This window comes from Gopherus flavomarginatus, chromosome 4 (assembly GCF_025201925.1).
Source record: "Gopherus flavomarginatus isolate rGopFla2 chromosome 4, rGopFla2.mat.asm, whole genome shotgun sequence".
NCBI classification, from domain to species: Eukaryota; Metazoa; Chordata; order Testudines; family Testudinidae; genus Gopherus; species Gopherus flavomarginatus.
The window spans coordinates 68,621,697-68,635,518 of NC_066620.1; the positions used below are offsets into that span (position 1 = coordinate 68,621,697).

The 13,822-nt window shown below is 39.2% G+C and overlaps 1 protein-coding gene across 2 annotated transcripts in view; it reads right to left on the reverse strand.

The window, feature by feature from the left end:
- Positions 1 to 13,822, reverse strand: part of TTC27 (tetratricopeptide repeat domain 27) — a 203,622-nt gene that overhangs the window by 121,715 nt on the left and 68,085 nt on the right. For both annotated transcript variants that reach the window (XM_050951326.1, XM_050951327.1), the window contains exon 9: positions 7,774 to 7,840. In XM_050951326.1, the coding sequence (XP_050807283.1) occupies positions 7,774 to 7,840 (67 nt within the window). The remainder of the gene's footprint in view (positions 1 to 7,773; positions 7,841 to 13,822) is intronic.

Sequence of the window (13,822 nt, forward strand, 5' to 3'; positions counted from 1 at the left end):
TTTGAATCCCTGCCGCGGCTGAGATTTAAAGAGCTCTGAGCTCCCCGCCACTGCGGGCAGCTGAGCCTTTTGAATCCCAGCCGCAGCTGAGATTTAAAGAGCTCTGGGCTCCCTGCCGCTGCGGGCAGCCCAGAGCCTTTTGAATCCCGGCCGCGGCTGAGATTTAAATGGCTCTGGGCTCCCTGCCGCTGCGGGCAGCTCAGAGCCTTTTGAATCCCGCTGCAGGCTGCACAGTGAGCCTCTGCGGGCCGCACGTTGTGCAGGCCTGCTCTATATGAAGAATTCACCCAAAAGATGGGCCTCTGCCATTTCACAAATATCAGTTAGTATGATTTCCTAAGCAATATCACATGAGCGATCATAAGACTTTTACTGCATAGCCCACATGCTATGTCGGTTTCATGTCTCCTGTTTTAACACCTGAGCAAAAGTATTTATATTCTTGAAGAGAAAGTTATAAAGGTAGGTCTCAGTCCAAACTTTGGTCATTTATAAGTACATATCTTACATGTGAGGGCAGTCCTGGTTTTGTCTTTTAGTAATTATAGTTTTTAAATGATGGAATTTAACATTAAAAGGATTATATAGACAACTTAGAGGATTGGGCCAAAAGAAATCTGATGAGGTTCAACAAGGGCAAGTGCAGAGTCCTGCACTTAGGACAGAAGAATCCCATGCACTGCTACAGACTAGGGACCGAATGGCTAGGCAGAAGTTCTGCAGAAAAGGACTCAGCGGTTACACTGGACGAGAAGCTGGATATGAGTCAACAGTGTGACCGTATTGCCAAGAAGGCTAACAGCATTTTGGACTGTATAAGTAGGGGCATTGCCAGCAGATCAAGGGATGTGATCACTCCCCTCTGTTCAACATTGGTGAGGTCTCATCTGGAGTATTGTGTCCAGTTTTGGGTCCACAAGAAGGATGTGGAAAAATTGGAAAGAGTCCAGTGGAGGGCAACAAAAATGATTAGGGGGCTGGAGCACATGATTTATGAGGAGAAGCTGAGGGAACTGGAATTGTTTAGTCTGCAGAAGAGAAGAATGAGGGGGTATTTGATAGCTGCTTTCAACTACCTGAAAGGGGGTTCCAAAAAGGATGGATCTAGACTGTTCTCGGTGGTTCCAGGTGACAGAACAAAGAGTAATGATCTCAAGTTGCAGTCAGGGAGGTTTAGGTTGTATATTAGGAAAAACTTTTTCACTAGGAGGGTGATGAAGCACTGGAATGGGTTACCTAGGGAGGTGGTGGAATCTCCTTCCTTAGAGATTTTTAAGGTCAGGCTTGACAAAGCCCTGTCTGGGATGATTTAGTTAGGGATTGGTCCTGCTTTGAGCAGGGGATTGAACTAGATGACCTCCTGAGGTCCCTTCCAACCCTGATATTCTGTGATTCTACGATTTAAATTAGTAATTTAATTAGAGATTGTTGCTGTATTTCATCCATCATTAAGTTGTGCAGGAGGTAGCAAAGATATGAAGAGCAGGAAATTGAAGACATGAAGATCCTAGGAAATTTGATAGAGCAATGGAGAACTTAAAATAGGGTAAGAGGACTTTGGAGTTTCCACAAGAGTACACCGAATAATTAGCAATATCTACTGTTTTCCAGCAAAACAAGTGAGACAGAGACACTTGTTATGAAAATTATGGAACCTACAGGAAAACATGGGGTTCTGGATGCATGGCGCATGCGCATAGACCTCAGTGGAATACAACAGGGACCATCACTCAAAGAATAACGATAACATGCTAGCAAACTTTTTATAATATAAAATTTAGTTTAAACTTGATAATCTTATTTTTGTTTTTTCCCCTTTTATACATTCTTGTTTCCTAATAGTGTATATCTTTTTGTATCTTCTCTCCTCACCCTCATGTATTTTCCTTTAGGTTAATGTTTCTAAGTTTAAACATATTTTTCTCTAAATTCATTAATTCTCTTTTCTTTTCTGACTGTGTGTTTTAATACTCTCCCTCCGCTCTTGTATTTTTAGTCCCCATTTAACGTTTCTTCAAATATTTTTATTCCTTCATTCTGGAATTATCTTGTAAAGCCTCATTCTCTCCTCTTCCCTCATACCTTAACTCTTTCTCCTTTCCCCTTATTTCACCATTCATCTTTCTCCTTCCCAACTCTTTTTCAATCCCCCTTCCCCTTTAAAAGTATTAATTCAAACCCAAACAACAGCTGTCAGTGTGTAAACTAAAAAATACTTGTACATCACTAGGCTTAATATATCTATCACAGCAATGCTAATTTTAAATCATCTGCTAGTACAAGGCTGAAAAGCTTATGTAAACAAATGTGAGTAATTTATATAGTGATACACTCAGCTTCCTGAACCATTTACTTACAAGCACCTATACATATTATGTTGTCATATGGAGCTCCGCAAGCCAAGGAGAAAAATTATTTCCAGTGCTGCTGACTTGCTGTATGACCTTCAAAGCAAGTCACTCTGCTTGTTTAGCCATCTGTAAAAGTATTTCAGTGAAGATACAAAACTTCCTTGAATGTTTGTAAAATGCTTTAAGATTCTCAAGGAAAGCATTAAAGAAGTGCAAAAGATTAAAACAGACTTCACATTAATACAATGCTGACATCCACCACCACTTCAAGGCTGGCCAACTGATGTTAAATTTATATCTGTTGCAGAAATATTACTTCTGTATTTCATAGTCTGATTTCTTGTATCTAGTATAAAGATTGGTAAGAGTTCAGTGTAGTTAACCTCTGTTTTTAATCATTACTTAACTGTAAATTTACAGGGCAAAATCCTGCCCCTATTAAAATCAATGGGTTCTCACCATCTTCAGTGAGGTCAGGATTTTACTCTTAGTACTTAATCCTAATCTATTTCCTCAGGTGGCAGATATCTTTCTAGAACAACACATTATGATTGCAGTGCTGAGGAACAAAACATATCTGCAATTTGTAATCTGCTATGGATTTTTTAAGATACTCTCACAGTCCTACTCTCGAAATTATAGATATTCCAGAAATGTAGCCTGAACCACTAGGTTTAACAATCTAATGGTTAAATCTTGCTGACTTGCATTTTAGGAACTTTTTCAAATCAAGATCTGATCACCAGCTGGATACCTGTATTCAGAGAGAGATTTGATACCTCAAACCTAGATCTTTTTCAAATGCTGCAACCCAGAGCCCTGTGTCCCATCACGCAGGTACAAACAGAGCTATAAACCATGAAGAATTTGACAACGTCAGCCCTTTTATTGGTTTGTGAATTACCCAAGAGCAGACTGATCTTTGCTAGCTTGTTCTTCAGAATTGTTCAAACATCCTATGCAAACTTCTCAACCTCTGCACTGTTTGCAAATGATTCACCTACATTTTATCTTCAACTAATTATTAGATGTGGTATCTGAATGATCACTTAGGTCACAATAAATCAGAGCAAATCTTCGTGAACATACTTGTATGGATATTCATGAGATTTCTTATAACAAACTTTCTTGTAGAAAATAGAATTCATAGGACAATCATGGAAAATGAACAAAAATCAATGTAAATTCATGGTTTTTACCTGAGTTAATGCCCATGAATTTTCAGCATTTGCCCAACTCTAGATAAAAACAGATTTGTGGATTTCCCCATTTATCCTGACACTAGATTTGAAAGAGCTCCAAATATGTCATTCTGCTGTTTTCATCATAGTCCACTGCTTTTCCACAAGGGAAAAAAAACATGAGATGGGACACTGTGATGCTGCTCCAGGGAAGAACAAAAGATAAGTAAAGGAGTCATCAGTGGCTGGTATTAGAAGTGTGGAAAGCCATCATTTTTAACAGTAATGCAGGGGATGAGGAAAGGGAAAACAATTTACTGGTTCAATGTAATTTTACTGCCTTTCAGTGGTATCAGACATAAAAATGAATTTCTAAATGCATATCCTTATTGAACGTCTACTTCTGCTTCCTTTTTCTTATTCCTCTAACTAAAAGAAGATACTCACTGGAAGAGACTTCAAGAAGGGGCATCAGAAATATGGGGTCTAACATCAAGTGCACTTGAAATTGGTTTATCATGACAAAAGATGTTTTTGGTTCAATACTTAATTTTGTGACAAAAGATCAGTGTCTCAAATCACTAGAGGTAATTCAGTAAAAGCTAGGAAATTTTCCCCACTTGAATATTTAAATGCTTTCTTCCCAGGAAGATTGAATATTTAATAGTCTCAGAGCTTAAAAATAAATCAGACTACATATTTATCATCTCATCATAGTTTTAACTGCACTCCAACAGCCAGAACTCCTTACAAATCTAGCTTTTCAGTTTTAAGTATTCTCTAAAATTATAGACAGGGCATGAAAAATTCACTCTTTTCCTGCTGAGCATAGAAAACTAAGCTATGAATTTCTACAGAATGCAAGACTTCATTAAAAAAAGCAGAAATCTCTAGCCTTAAAATTTTCTTTGCAACCATACTGTACATGAACAGAATGATGCAGCATTGTCTTCTTGACTCTGCAGACAACTCCATCTCCTCGCCTCTCTGTTCATGACTCAGGGAATTTTAGAAGATTCTGGTTAGTTTCACGGCTGCTATCTAGAATCTTTGGGTAGCAATGAAACTACAGTATTAGGAATGTCAATATCATGCTGCTGCTGAGGACAGATATGAGCACCACAAAGGCAGATTCTAAAGATATACTAGGAGGAAGACAACCCAAAGAGCGAGTCTGAGGTAACCAGAGAGGAGTTGTGACCTCTTCACCACACTCCTTTACAGTAACTCAGGGCCCACGTCCAGACTACCCCGCCGTATCGGCGGGTTAAAATCGATTGCTCGGGGATCGATATATCGCGTCTAATCTAGACGCGATATATCGATCCCCGAGTGCGCTTATATCGATTCCGGAATTCCATCAACCCCAACGGAGTTCCGGAATTGACATGGAGAGCCGCGGACATCGATCCCGCGCCATCTGGATGGGTGAGTAATTCGATCTTAGATATTCTACTTCAGCTACGTTATTCACGTAGCTGAAGTTGCGTATCTAAGATCGATTTTCCTCCCCTAGTCTGGACGAGCCCAGGGTATGTCTACACCTCAATAAAACAACTGGGACTGGCCTGTATTAGCTGACTCAGGCTCAGACTTCAGGGCTATAAAAATCGCATTATAGGCATTTGGGCTAGCGCTGGAGCTCTGTGACCTTGTGAGATGGGAGAGTCCCAGAAATTCTTCCCCCCACCGCCCCCATCTTCCAAAATGCTCTGATCAGACCAGAACAGAAGATGTAACTAGACATCACCATCAACTTTATGGCTGTGTCCCTGAACAACTCGATTCACAGGGATGTCAGTTTCCTCCAACCTATTTTCTAGCAGTGTCCTTTTACCTTCTAATAAGATTAACCTTCACTTCAGAATTAACTTGAGTTATCTACACTGAAGTTAATTTAGTTCAAGTGACAGTGGTCATGCTGAGAAAAGGTAGAGGAGTTGCACTGTATGTAATAGAACAGTGTGATTGCTCTGGGCTCCAGTATGAAAATGGAGAAAACCCAAAAACTCTGAACAGCCTTAAGTTTAGAGGCGAGATCAACAAGGGTGATGTTGTGGTGGACATCTGCTATAGACCACCAGACCAGGAGGATGAGGTAGACTAGGCTCTCTCTGGTCAACTAACAGAAGTTTCCAGATCACAGGCCCTGGTTCTCATGGAGGACTTCAAATCACCCTGACATCTGCTGGGAGAGCAATAAAGCAGTGCACAGACAATCCAGGAAGTTTTTGGAGAGTGTTGGGGACAACTTCCTGATGCAAGTGCTGGAGGAACCAACTAGGGGCCGTGCTCCTCTTGACCTGCTGCTCACAAGCAGGGAAGAATTGGTAGGGGAAGTAGAAGTGGGTGGCAACCTGGGCAGCAGTGACCATGAGATGATCGATTTCAGGATCCTGACAAAAGGAAGAAAGGAGAGCAGCAGAATACGGACCCTGGACTTCAGAAAAGCAGACTTTGACTCCCTCAGGGAACTAATTGGCAGGATCCCCAGGGAGGCTAATATGAGGAGGAAAGGAGTCCAGGAGAGCTGGCTGTATTTTAATGAAGCCTTATTGAGGGCACAGCAACAAACCATCCCGATGTGCAGAAAGGATAGTAAATATGGCAGGTGACCAGCTTGGCTTAACAGAGAAATCTTTGGTGAGCTTAAACACAAAAAAGAAGCTTACAAGAAGTGGAAACTTGGACAGATGACTAGGGAGGAGTGTAAAAATATTGCTTGAGCATGCAGGGGTGTAATCAGGAAGGTCAAAGCATAACTGGAGTTGCAACCAGCAAGAGATATGAAGGGTAACAAGAAGGGTTTCTACAGGTATGTTAGCAATAAGAAGGTGCTCAGGGAAAATTTGGGCCCCTTATTGAATGGGGGAGGCAACCTAGTGACAGATGTGCAAAAAGCTAAAGTACTCAATGCTTTTTTTGCCTCGGTCTTCACAGACAAGGTCAGCTCCCTATGGCTGCACTGGGCAGCACAGTATGGGGAAGAGGTAAGCAGCCCTCAGTGGTGAAAGAACAGGTTATGGACTATTTAGAAATGCTGGACATGCACAAGTCCATGGGTCTGGAATTAATGCATCCGAGGGGGCTGAGGGAGTTGGCTGATGTGATTGCAGAGTCATTGGCCATTATCTTTGAAAACTTGTGGCAGCCTGGGGAGGTCCAGGACAATTGCAAAAAGGCAAATATCGTACCCATCTTTAAAAAAGGGAAGAGAGAGAATCCGGGGAACTACAGACCAGTCAGCTTTTGCCACTCCAGATTCAGAGACCCTAAAATGTTGATCTGTTAACACTACCACATTGGTAAGCAAGTTCCATATCATCTTCCTCTGATTTTTTTTCTCTTTGTCCAACAACAAATGCTTCAATTAACAGGCATTTAGGCCACTCACTGACACACTTATTCTTGAACTACTGGACAACTATTGGATTACTACTGATTAATAAATTTTCATAACACTATTATAATTTTGAATACTTCAATGAAGTCTCCTCATCCCACCACAAATTTCTTTTCTTCATGACAGACATGTTGATGAACCTTGACAATGGAACACAGAACAAGTTCATACAGTATTAATGCTAAAACCTGGATTTAGTGGGCCACTCTAAAGCACACTACAAAATCCTTCACTTTCAGCATAAGTCAAATATAACAGATAGAAACCATGCTAAAGAAATGTGTAAACAATACACATTTAGCTTTCAATTACTTTAGTTCAGTTGACTCCCAAAAAAGAATATGTATGCTCTTGTGTTTAAGGCTTCGCAAGGATCAGAATACTGTTTCTGACTGCACTATTCTATTTAATTTAAAAAAGACTCTTGAGAATTATATGTTCACAAGGTAGGAAAGTACTTTCAGCACTAAATCAGTGTGAAGAATTTGTTGTAAGGGCCTGACCTGTATCATTAAATTTCAACTCCCAATAGGGAATAAGAATCTAAAATAGTCAGAAATTCTCTTATTAAACATTTGTAAAAGACATTGAAATGAAAATAGTATGTGGGGTTTTTTAAATGTAAACTTTATAGTGCAGAGCTGGTGAAGCAAACAAGGCTGAATTTCAGCTTTTTCATAATTGTGGAAGCAACAGACCAAAACTAGATTACATTTTATTCATAAATAATTTCACCAAAATAGTTGATGGATCACAGCTTAGTACTTCACTTAAAGATGTTGAAGGAAGATATAAATATAATAAAAACAAACAAACAATATAGAGATAAGTTACTTACTGATGTAAATGCTAAAAGCTCCTCTTCAGTTAGCTTGTGTATTGGGTTGTTCTTTTGGAAATCTATGCTGTAAAACAAGAATTATTTCAGTACATACAAAATAATTTCAGTTCAATCAATACAATCTTTATATATAAAGCATGCTTCTCAAATTTGCAAAAAGCTAAAAACACCTTATAGAAGACAATGCATTTTTTATGAATAAAAAATGTTTTATTATTTACGTGCAAGAGAGTTTGAGCCTTTGTCCATAAATCACAGAACATTGAAAAAAAAGAACACATTTGGGTATGCTACATCCAGTCAAGGAGGTTTTCAAAAGATGATACCCAAGACAGGTTGTTAAAGGCCCTTCAAAGTGGCATTAAATCATTGTTTTCTCTTCCTTAGTGCCATCTTCTAGAGAGTGGAGAGCAAAACTGTTTTATGAACTTCTATTATAGCTCTTTGCCTTCAGAAAACTGGGAGAACTAGAGGAAGGATTTAATAAGCGTGTTAAGGGGGACACAGAGAAGCAGAGTGGTCAGAGAAAGGGTTTAGTTTCAAGGAATGTTATGTGTTTAGTTTTTTTTATCCACTCTTTCTGTAAACAAGCCAAGATACCTTATCTAGTTTAAGCTTATCAGCAGTGTAAATTGAGATACATTAAGCTAGTATTTTAAATCCATTTTCTGTCTTTCCAGAAACTTGTTTGTGTTAGGATTACTGATCAATGGGTAATTGGTCTCAATCTTCTTCAAAGAGAAAAAGTCCATAACCTTTAAAGAGAAGTACTGAAAGGTAAAAGATTTCTCAAACATGCAACCTCCTTTCAATCTGTCAAGGAGCACTGACAGAGGCTCCTCGTCCAGTAAGCTGCCAGCAGGCTGTAGTAAGCAAACACAAGGGAAAAGCCAAAAACAGAGCAGAAGGTGAGAGATGGCAAGGATATTAATCACAGTAGGATGTATCTGTAAAGCCAAAAAAGGAAATGGGTACACAACTCCAAATAATTGGATACTTCTTACACAAACAACTCAAAACAGCTCACCAAATCCTGTAATGTACTACAAGTGATATATGAAGTCCATCAAATGGTACAAAAGGGGACGACAGGGTTATAATTCCAGCCCCATGTGAAACATCAAATTATATTAAGGCCTAAATCACACTATAAACAAATAATGATCACCACTGAAACTTTATAACTGCTTTTTCCAAGTACCTGACATTGCAAAATACAAAGAATACTGTGGTAATGTTCTTCAGGTAAAGTTGCAAAGATTCTCATGGGAGCCACGGAACATGAAAAGTGATTATGCTCTTTAATTCTATATCCTTCAAATGGGAGAAATTTTGTGTCTCCAATCTAATTATCCTCCAACTTTAATAATAATTATACTTTGTGCATATATTGTATAGTTGCATTATAGCCATAATATGCAACTATGTAGTTAAAGACTGTCACCATTCATAAGCACAATGGACACAGTTAAAGTTGCATATTAAATGAGAATATTTTCATTTCCGGAATTTTGCCCATTTATATTTTTCAACCTTATGTTTCATTAATATCACAGAACATAATTTCAATACAGAATGTATTCCCTCACTGAAGTCTATCTATAGAGAAAGTTTAACTTGAAAATTTTATATAGTATTGTACCTAATATATCTACATTTTGTTTTCTTTGCTCTCACCACACTGAACATTCTCCTAATCCACCAAAACTACCTAATTCAGAGTTGGGAAGGAATTTTCACGGCTCATGGGATTTTATTAATCCCATTTAAAAAAAATTATTGAATACCATTTTGCTTCCTCCAGAGTAACAAATATAATATGTACATAGCACCCGAGAAGCATACCATAGGTTTTGCAGAACAAAGGAAAGAGATACCTTGTCCAAGGAACTTTATCTAGAGCTCTACATTTGACTCAAGAACTCAGTCATAGATAAAAAAGATAATGGGGTCTCAGAGAGGGCACAGTAGGGAAAAAGGAGGATGAGAAATACAATAATTTTTATTTGTATTCCAATAGTGCCTAAACGCCATATCATTCTAGGTGCTGGACAAACAGATAGACGTTTCCTCTGCCTCAGAGAGCTTACAGTCTAAGTGAGCAAGACAGAAAAAAAAAGTAATGTTGGATACGTCTACATTTGGAGCTGGTGGTAATTCCTAGGTCAAGGAACTATATTCACGTCAGCCCTCATCAAGCTAGCGCACTAAAAATAGAGTGTAGCTGAAACAACATGAGGTGCTATCGGCTCCAAGTACATGCCTTGAGGCTCAGATGTGTACATCCTTGGGGCAGCGAGCCTATCCTGCTGCTTGTACAGACATGATCAACTCTATTTGGCTCCCTTCTTTGAAGCAGTTCATACATTTTACTGAAACTTTTCAAATAACGTCAATATGAGGCAAAGACAAAGCATGAAAAGTTTCAGTCTGGATAGTTAAAGTTTCTCAAAGTTACAAACGGCAAGGAGTTATAATAGAAAGTGTGAGGTATTCTTACTACAAGAGCTGCTATCTCTCTTCCAATATTTTACTGTCTTATTGGTTCATTTTTTTTCGTTGAAGTAGTAACATTCAAATATGAAGTGTAAACTATCTAGTAAAGCATGTAAAGGGATACCAGCCTTCAAGCTAAAGATAAAACACTCAAAACTACTGTAACCAAGGGAATAATACAATATATTTTTTAACAACTACTAAAGGGTTTGTATATTAGCTATTATACGTATGTGGCTAAATACAACCTACTTCCATACTTCAATAACAAACATCCCTTTCCTCTTACCACCTGAAGATATATGTTTCTTTAAAATGATACCGATGCTTCATGGAAATCTTTGGAGAACACTATATTTAGAAACAATTTTGCCTCTGTGTCACAGTCTGTTTTTTTCCTTCCTTTAAAAAAAATTACCACAGCAGTTTTCATGAAAATAGAAACTTGGTAACTTAAGATTTTCTCGGCTTCAGCTGCTTCTTCCCTTACCTGAAATCAGCTGTTAAGGGGAACACTACAGCCATCTCCACTGCAACCAACAATGGACTCACAAATAGGACTGTGACTTTATGTATGGAATATTAACAGGAGCAGATAGTCAATTTTCTATTTCTACAAAAAATATGCCCAACATCCCCAAAAATAGATAAAAATCAGAAAAAAAGTCTCTTAATAACCATAATTATTTTAGATGAATTAACAGCAGATCTAGAAAAAATAAGGGCAAGCACAGAAGAGTTCAAATTTTGATAAAATTGAATCTTCCTGGTTCCACTTCTGCATGCTACACAAAGTACAAAAGCTATTAATCAAAATGTGCAGTTACCCTTCTCTTTTCATCCCAAGAAAATATATTTGCATGACAAATGTACTTTTCAAAGAATAAAAAGCAACCTGTAATTCATATAGAATGACTACAGTGAATAACAGGCTAAAAAAAGGAATATAAGAAAGTGTCCTATCTTGCACGGCACTCAAAAAGAAACCAATCAAAAGGCTGAGGGGGTTGCTGTAATTGATAAATACTTCTATGTACACCTTGGCCAAACAATTAAGAGGGGTTATAATAGTGTGTCAGTAGATGTACAATATAAACAACAGAGACCAGGCATCATGGGTGTTCCAATGAAGTAGACGGAGAAATAAAAGGACTAAATTAATAAAATTATGCTGATACCAGGAAAAAATACCCTTAGAATGGGGTATATAATGCTGCAGGAAAATGTTCCCAGGTAAGTAGTGGAAGCTTCATTGCTCAAGTCATCTGAAGCCAAATTAAACAGAGTATATATGTTTAAATGGAAATCTGCAATTACAGGGAGATGGACAAGATGATTCATTTAGTCTTGTAGAGCTATAATTTCTATGACAGACACTTCAGATTCATGAACAAATTCATTATGTAAGTAGTTCTGAATGGCAAGACAGGAAGATGATTTCCTGAATGGACTCTCTTAACACAGCTGTGGTTACTGGTGTACAGCAATGTATTTTAGAATTTAAAAAAATATATTACAAACTGACCATGGCAAGATGTCTGACACCACTTTCTAACTGGCTTGTTCTCAAAAATGTATACCCATGAGCTGAATTTAAAGTTGAGTCATATTGCCAACAAATATTTATTAGTGCTCTTCACCACCTTTAAACACTGCCTACCTATAAACAGAAATTTTATTGCATGACTTCTACTCTTCAGCTATGTCTACACTGCACTTCCGTCGCTAAAACTTTTGTCACTTGAGGGTGTGAAAAAACACCTCCCCGACCAAAAGTTTTACCAACGAAAAGCGCTGGTATGGATAGCGCTGTGTCTGCAGTAGATGCGCTCCCACCAACAAAGCTATTGCACCTCATTGGGGGTGGTTTTATTTTGTCGGCAGGAGAGATCTCTCCTGCCAACAAAAAACGGCTACACTGCATACCTTTCAGAAGCTGTGCAGTGTAGACAAAGCCTTATACTAAAATAACTAGTACAAGGTCTGGACTTCCAAAGTCACTTGTGCACATGTAACCCACACACCTTCTGGGTGTGATGTTCTGTCCCATCTAGTGGCACTGAGACCACTTAGAGAGAGAGAGAAAAAATGAGTCTGCTCTACAGCCTTAGCTAACAGGCAGCTGGCTTTTAGCTCATGCGGTAGAGGTTCATGCACTGAAGTCCCAGGTTCAATCCCGTCCGCCGCCAACCGGAGTCTGTCAGCATTACAAGTGGGGGCTCGTCCAGGATTTCAACTGGAATGCGCTTCCTCAGCTAGGCAAAGTATGTAACCCACACAACATCTGGGTGTGGTGTTCTGTCCCATATAGTGGTACTGAGACCACTGAAAGAGATATTATGAGTCCGCTCTACAGACTTAGCTAACAGTTAGTAGGCTTTTAGCTAAGGCTGTAGAGCAAACTCATTAATCTCTCTCTAAATCAGAGGTCTCAAAGTCCCAGCCTGCGGGCCATCTGTGGCCCAAGAACCACCCCACTGCAGCCCACAGAGGAGAGATGCATGCAGCCACCCCCGTGGGTCTGTCTGCTACAGGCGCCACCCCCTGCAGCTCCCATTAGCTGGGGAAAGGGACAGAGATACCATTACTAGTCACCAGGCAGAGGCAGCCATGGAGGCAGCATCATTAGTTGCTGGGCAGAGTCAGCCATGGAGGCAGTGTCACTTTTTTCCACAAATATAAACAGGTCAAAATACCAAAACACAACTATCTCATGTACACCTTGCTGCAATCCTGAAGGTTTCAACTGCTCAGTCACTGAAGCCAAACATCAACAAACTGACAGAACTGAAGTGTTGCCAAGTGTCTGGCAAATATTAAAAACTCTCTGGCAGGCGAAGAATTGTATGAAGTTGTATGACAGTTTTATTATTTTTAAGAAATTCAAAATAAATACAATATAAACGTTATCTTTTCTGAACACCATCTTCAGTGACATTATTGGCTTGCTGGGACAATTTGAGGACTGGCACTTGCCCTAAGGTAAATTGAGTTTGAGACCCCTGCTCTAAGTGGTCTTGGTGCTACTATATGGGACAGAACACCACACCCTGAAGGTGTGTGGGTTACACATAGTACTCCACAGCTTGGAAGAGAAAGTACTTTCCTAGTCACACAGGCTTGCAATGATATAGTACGCCTTCAGCCCACAGTTCTTCTCAAACAACAGAGTTTAACTCTTACAAATCATCTTGTTTGATATGCACATTAGGTGAGGTAAAACGGACTTCTTTTGGAAATTTCATTCTACAATGCCAGCAAATCATCCGCTGTTACTGAAGAAACTATGAGGGAGGGAACAGTGAAAGAAGAAATCAATTATTTATCACCTCTCTCTCTTTTTCTGCCATTTCCCCACACAGAACACACAAAGCAGTGAAGGTCATAGCCTGCATCTGCTATTCTTGCACATAGGGCTTCCCCAGCAGGAGCAACAGAATACAATATTCAAAAAAGGGTCAATTTCACTAATGACGCTATAGCAGCCATAAAAATCCAGGAGATGAGACCACCAGGAGATGTGAGAGAAAGAAAGCATCCCCTTCCCTTC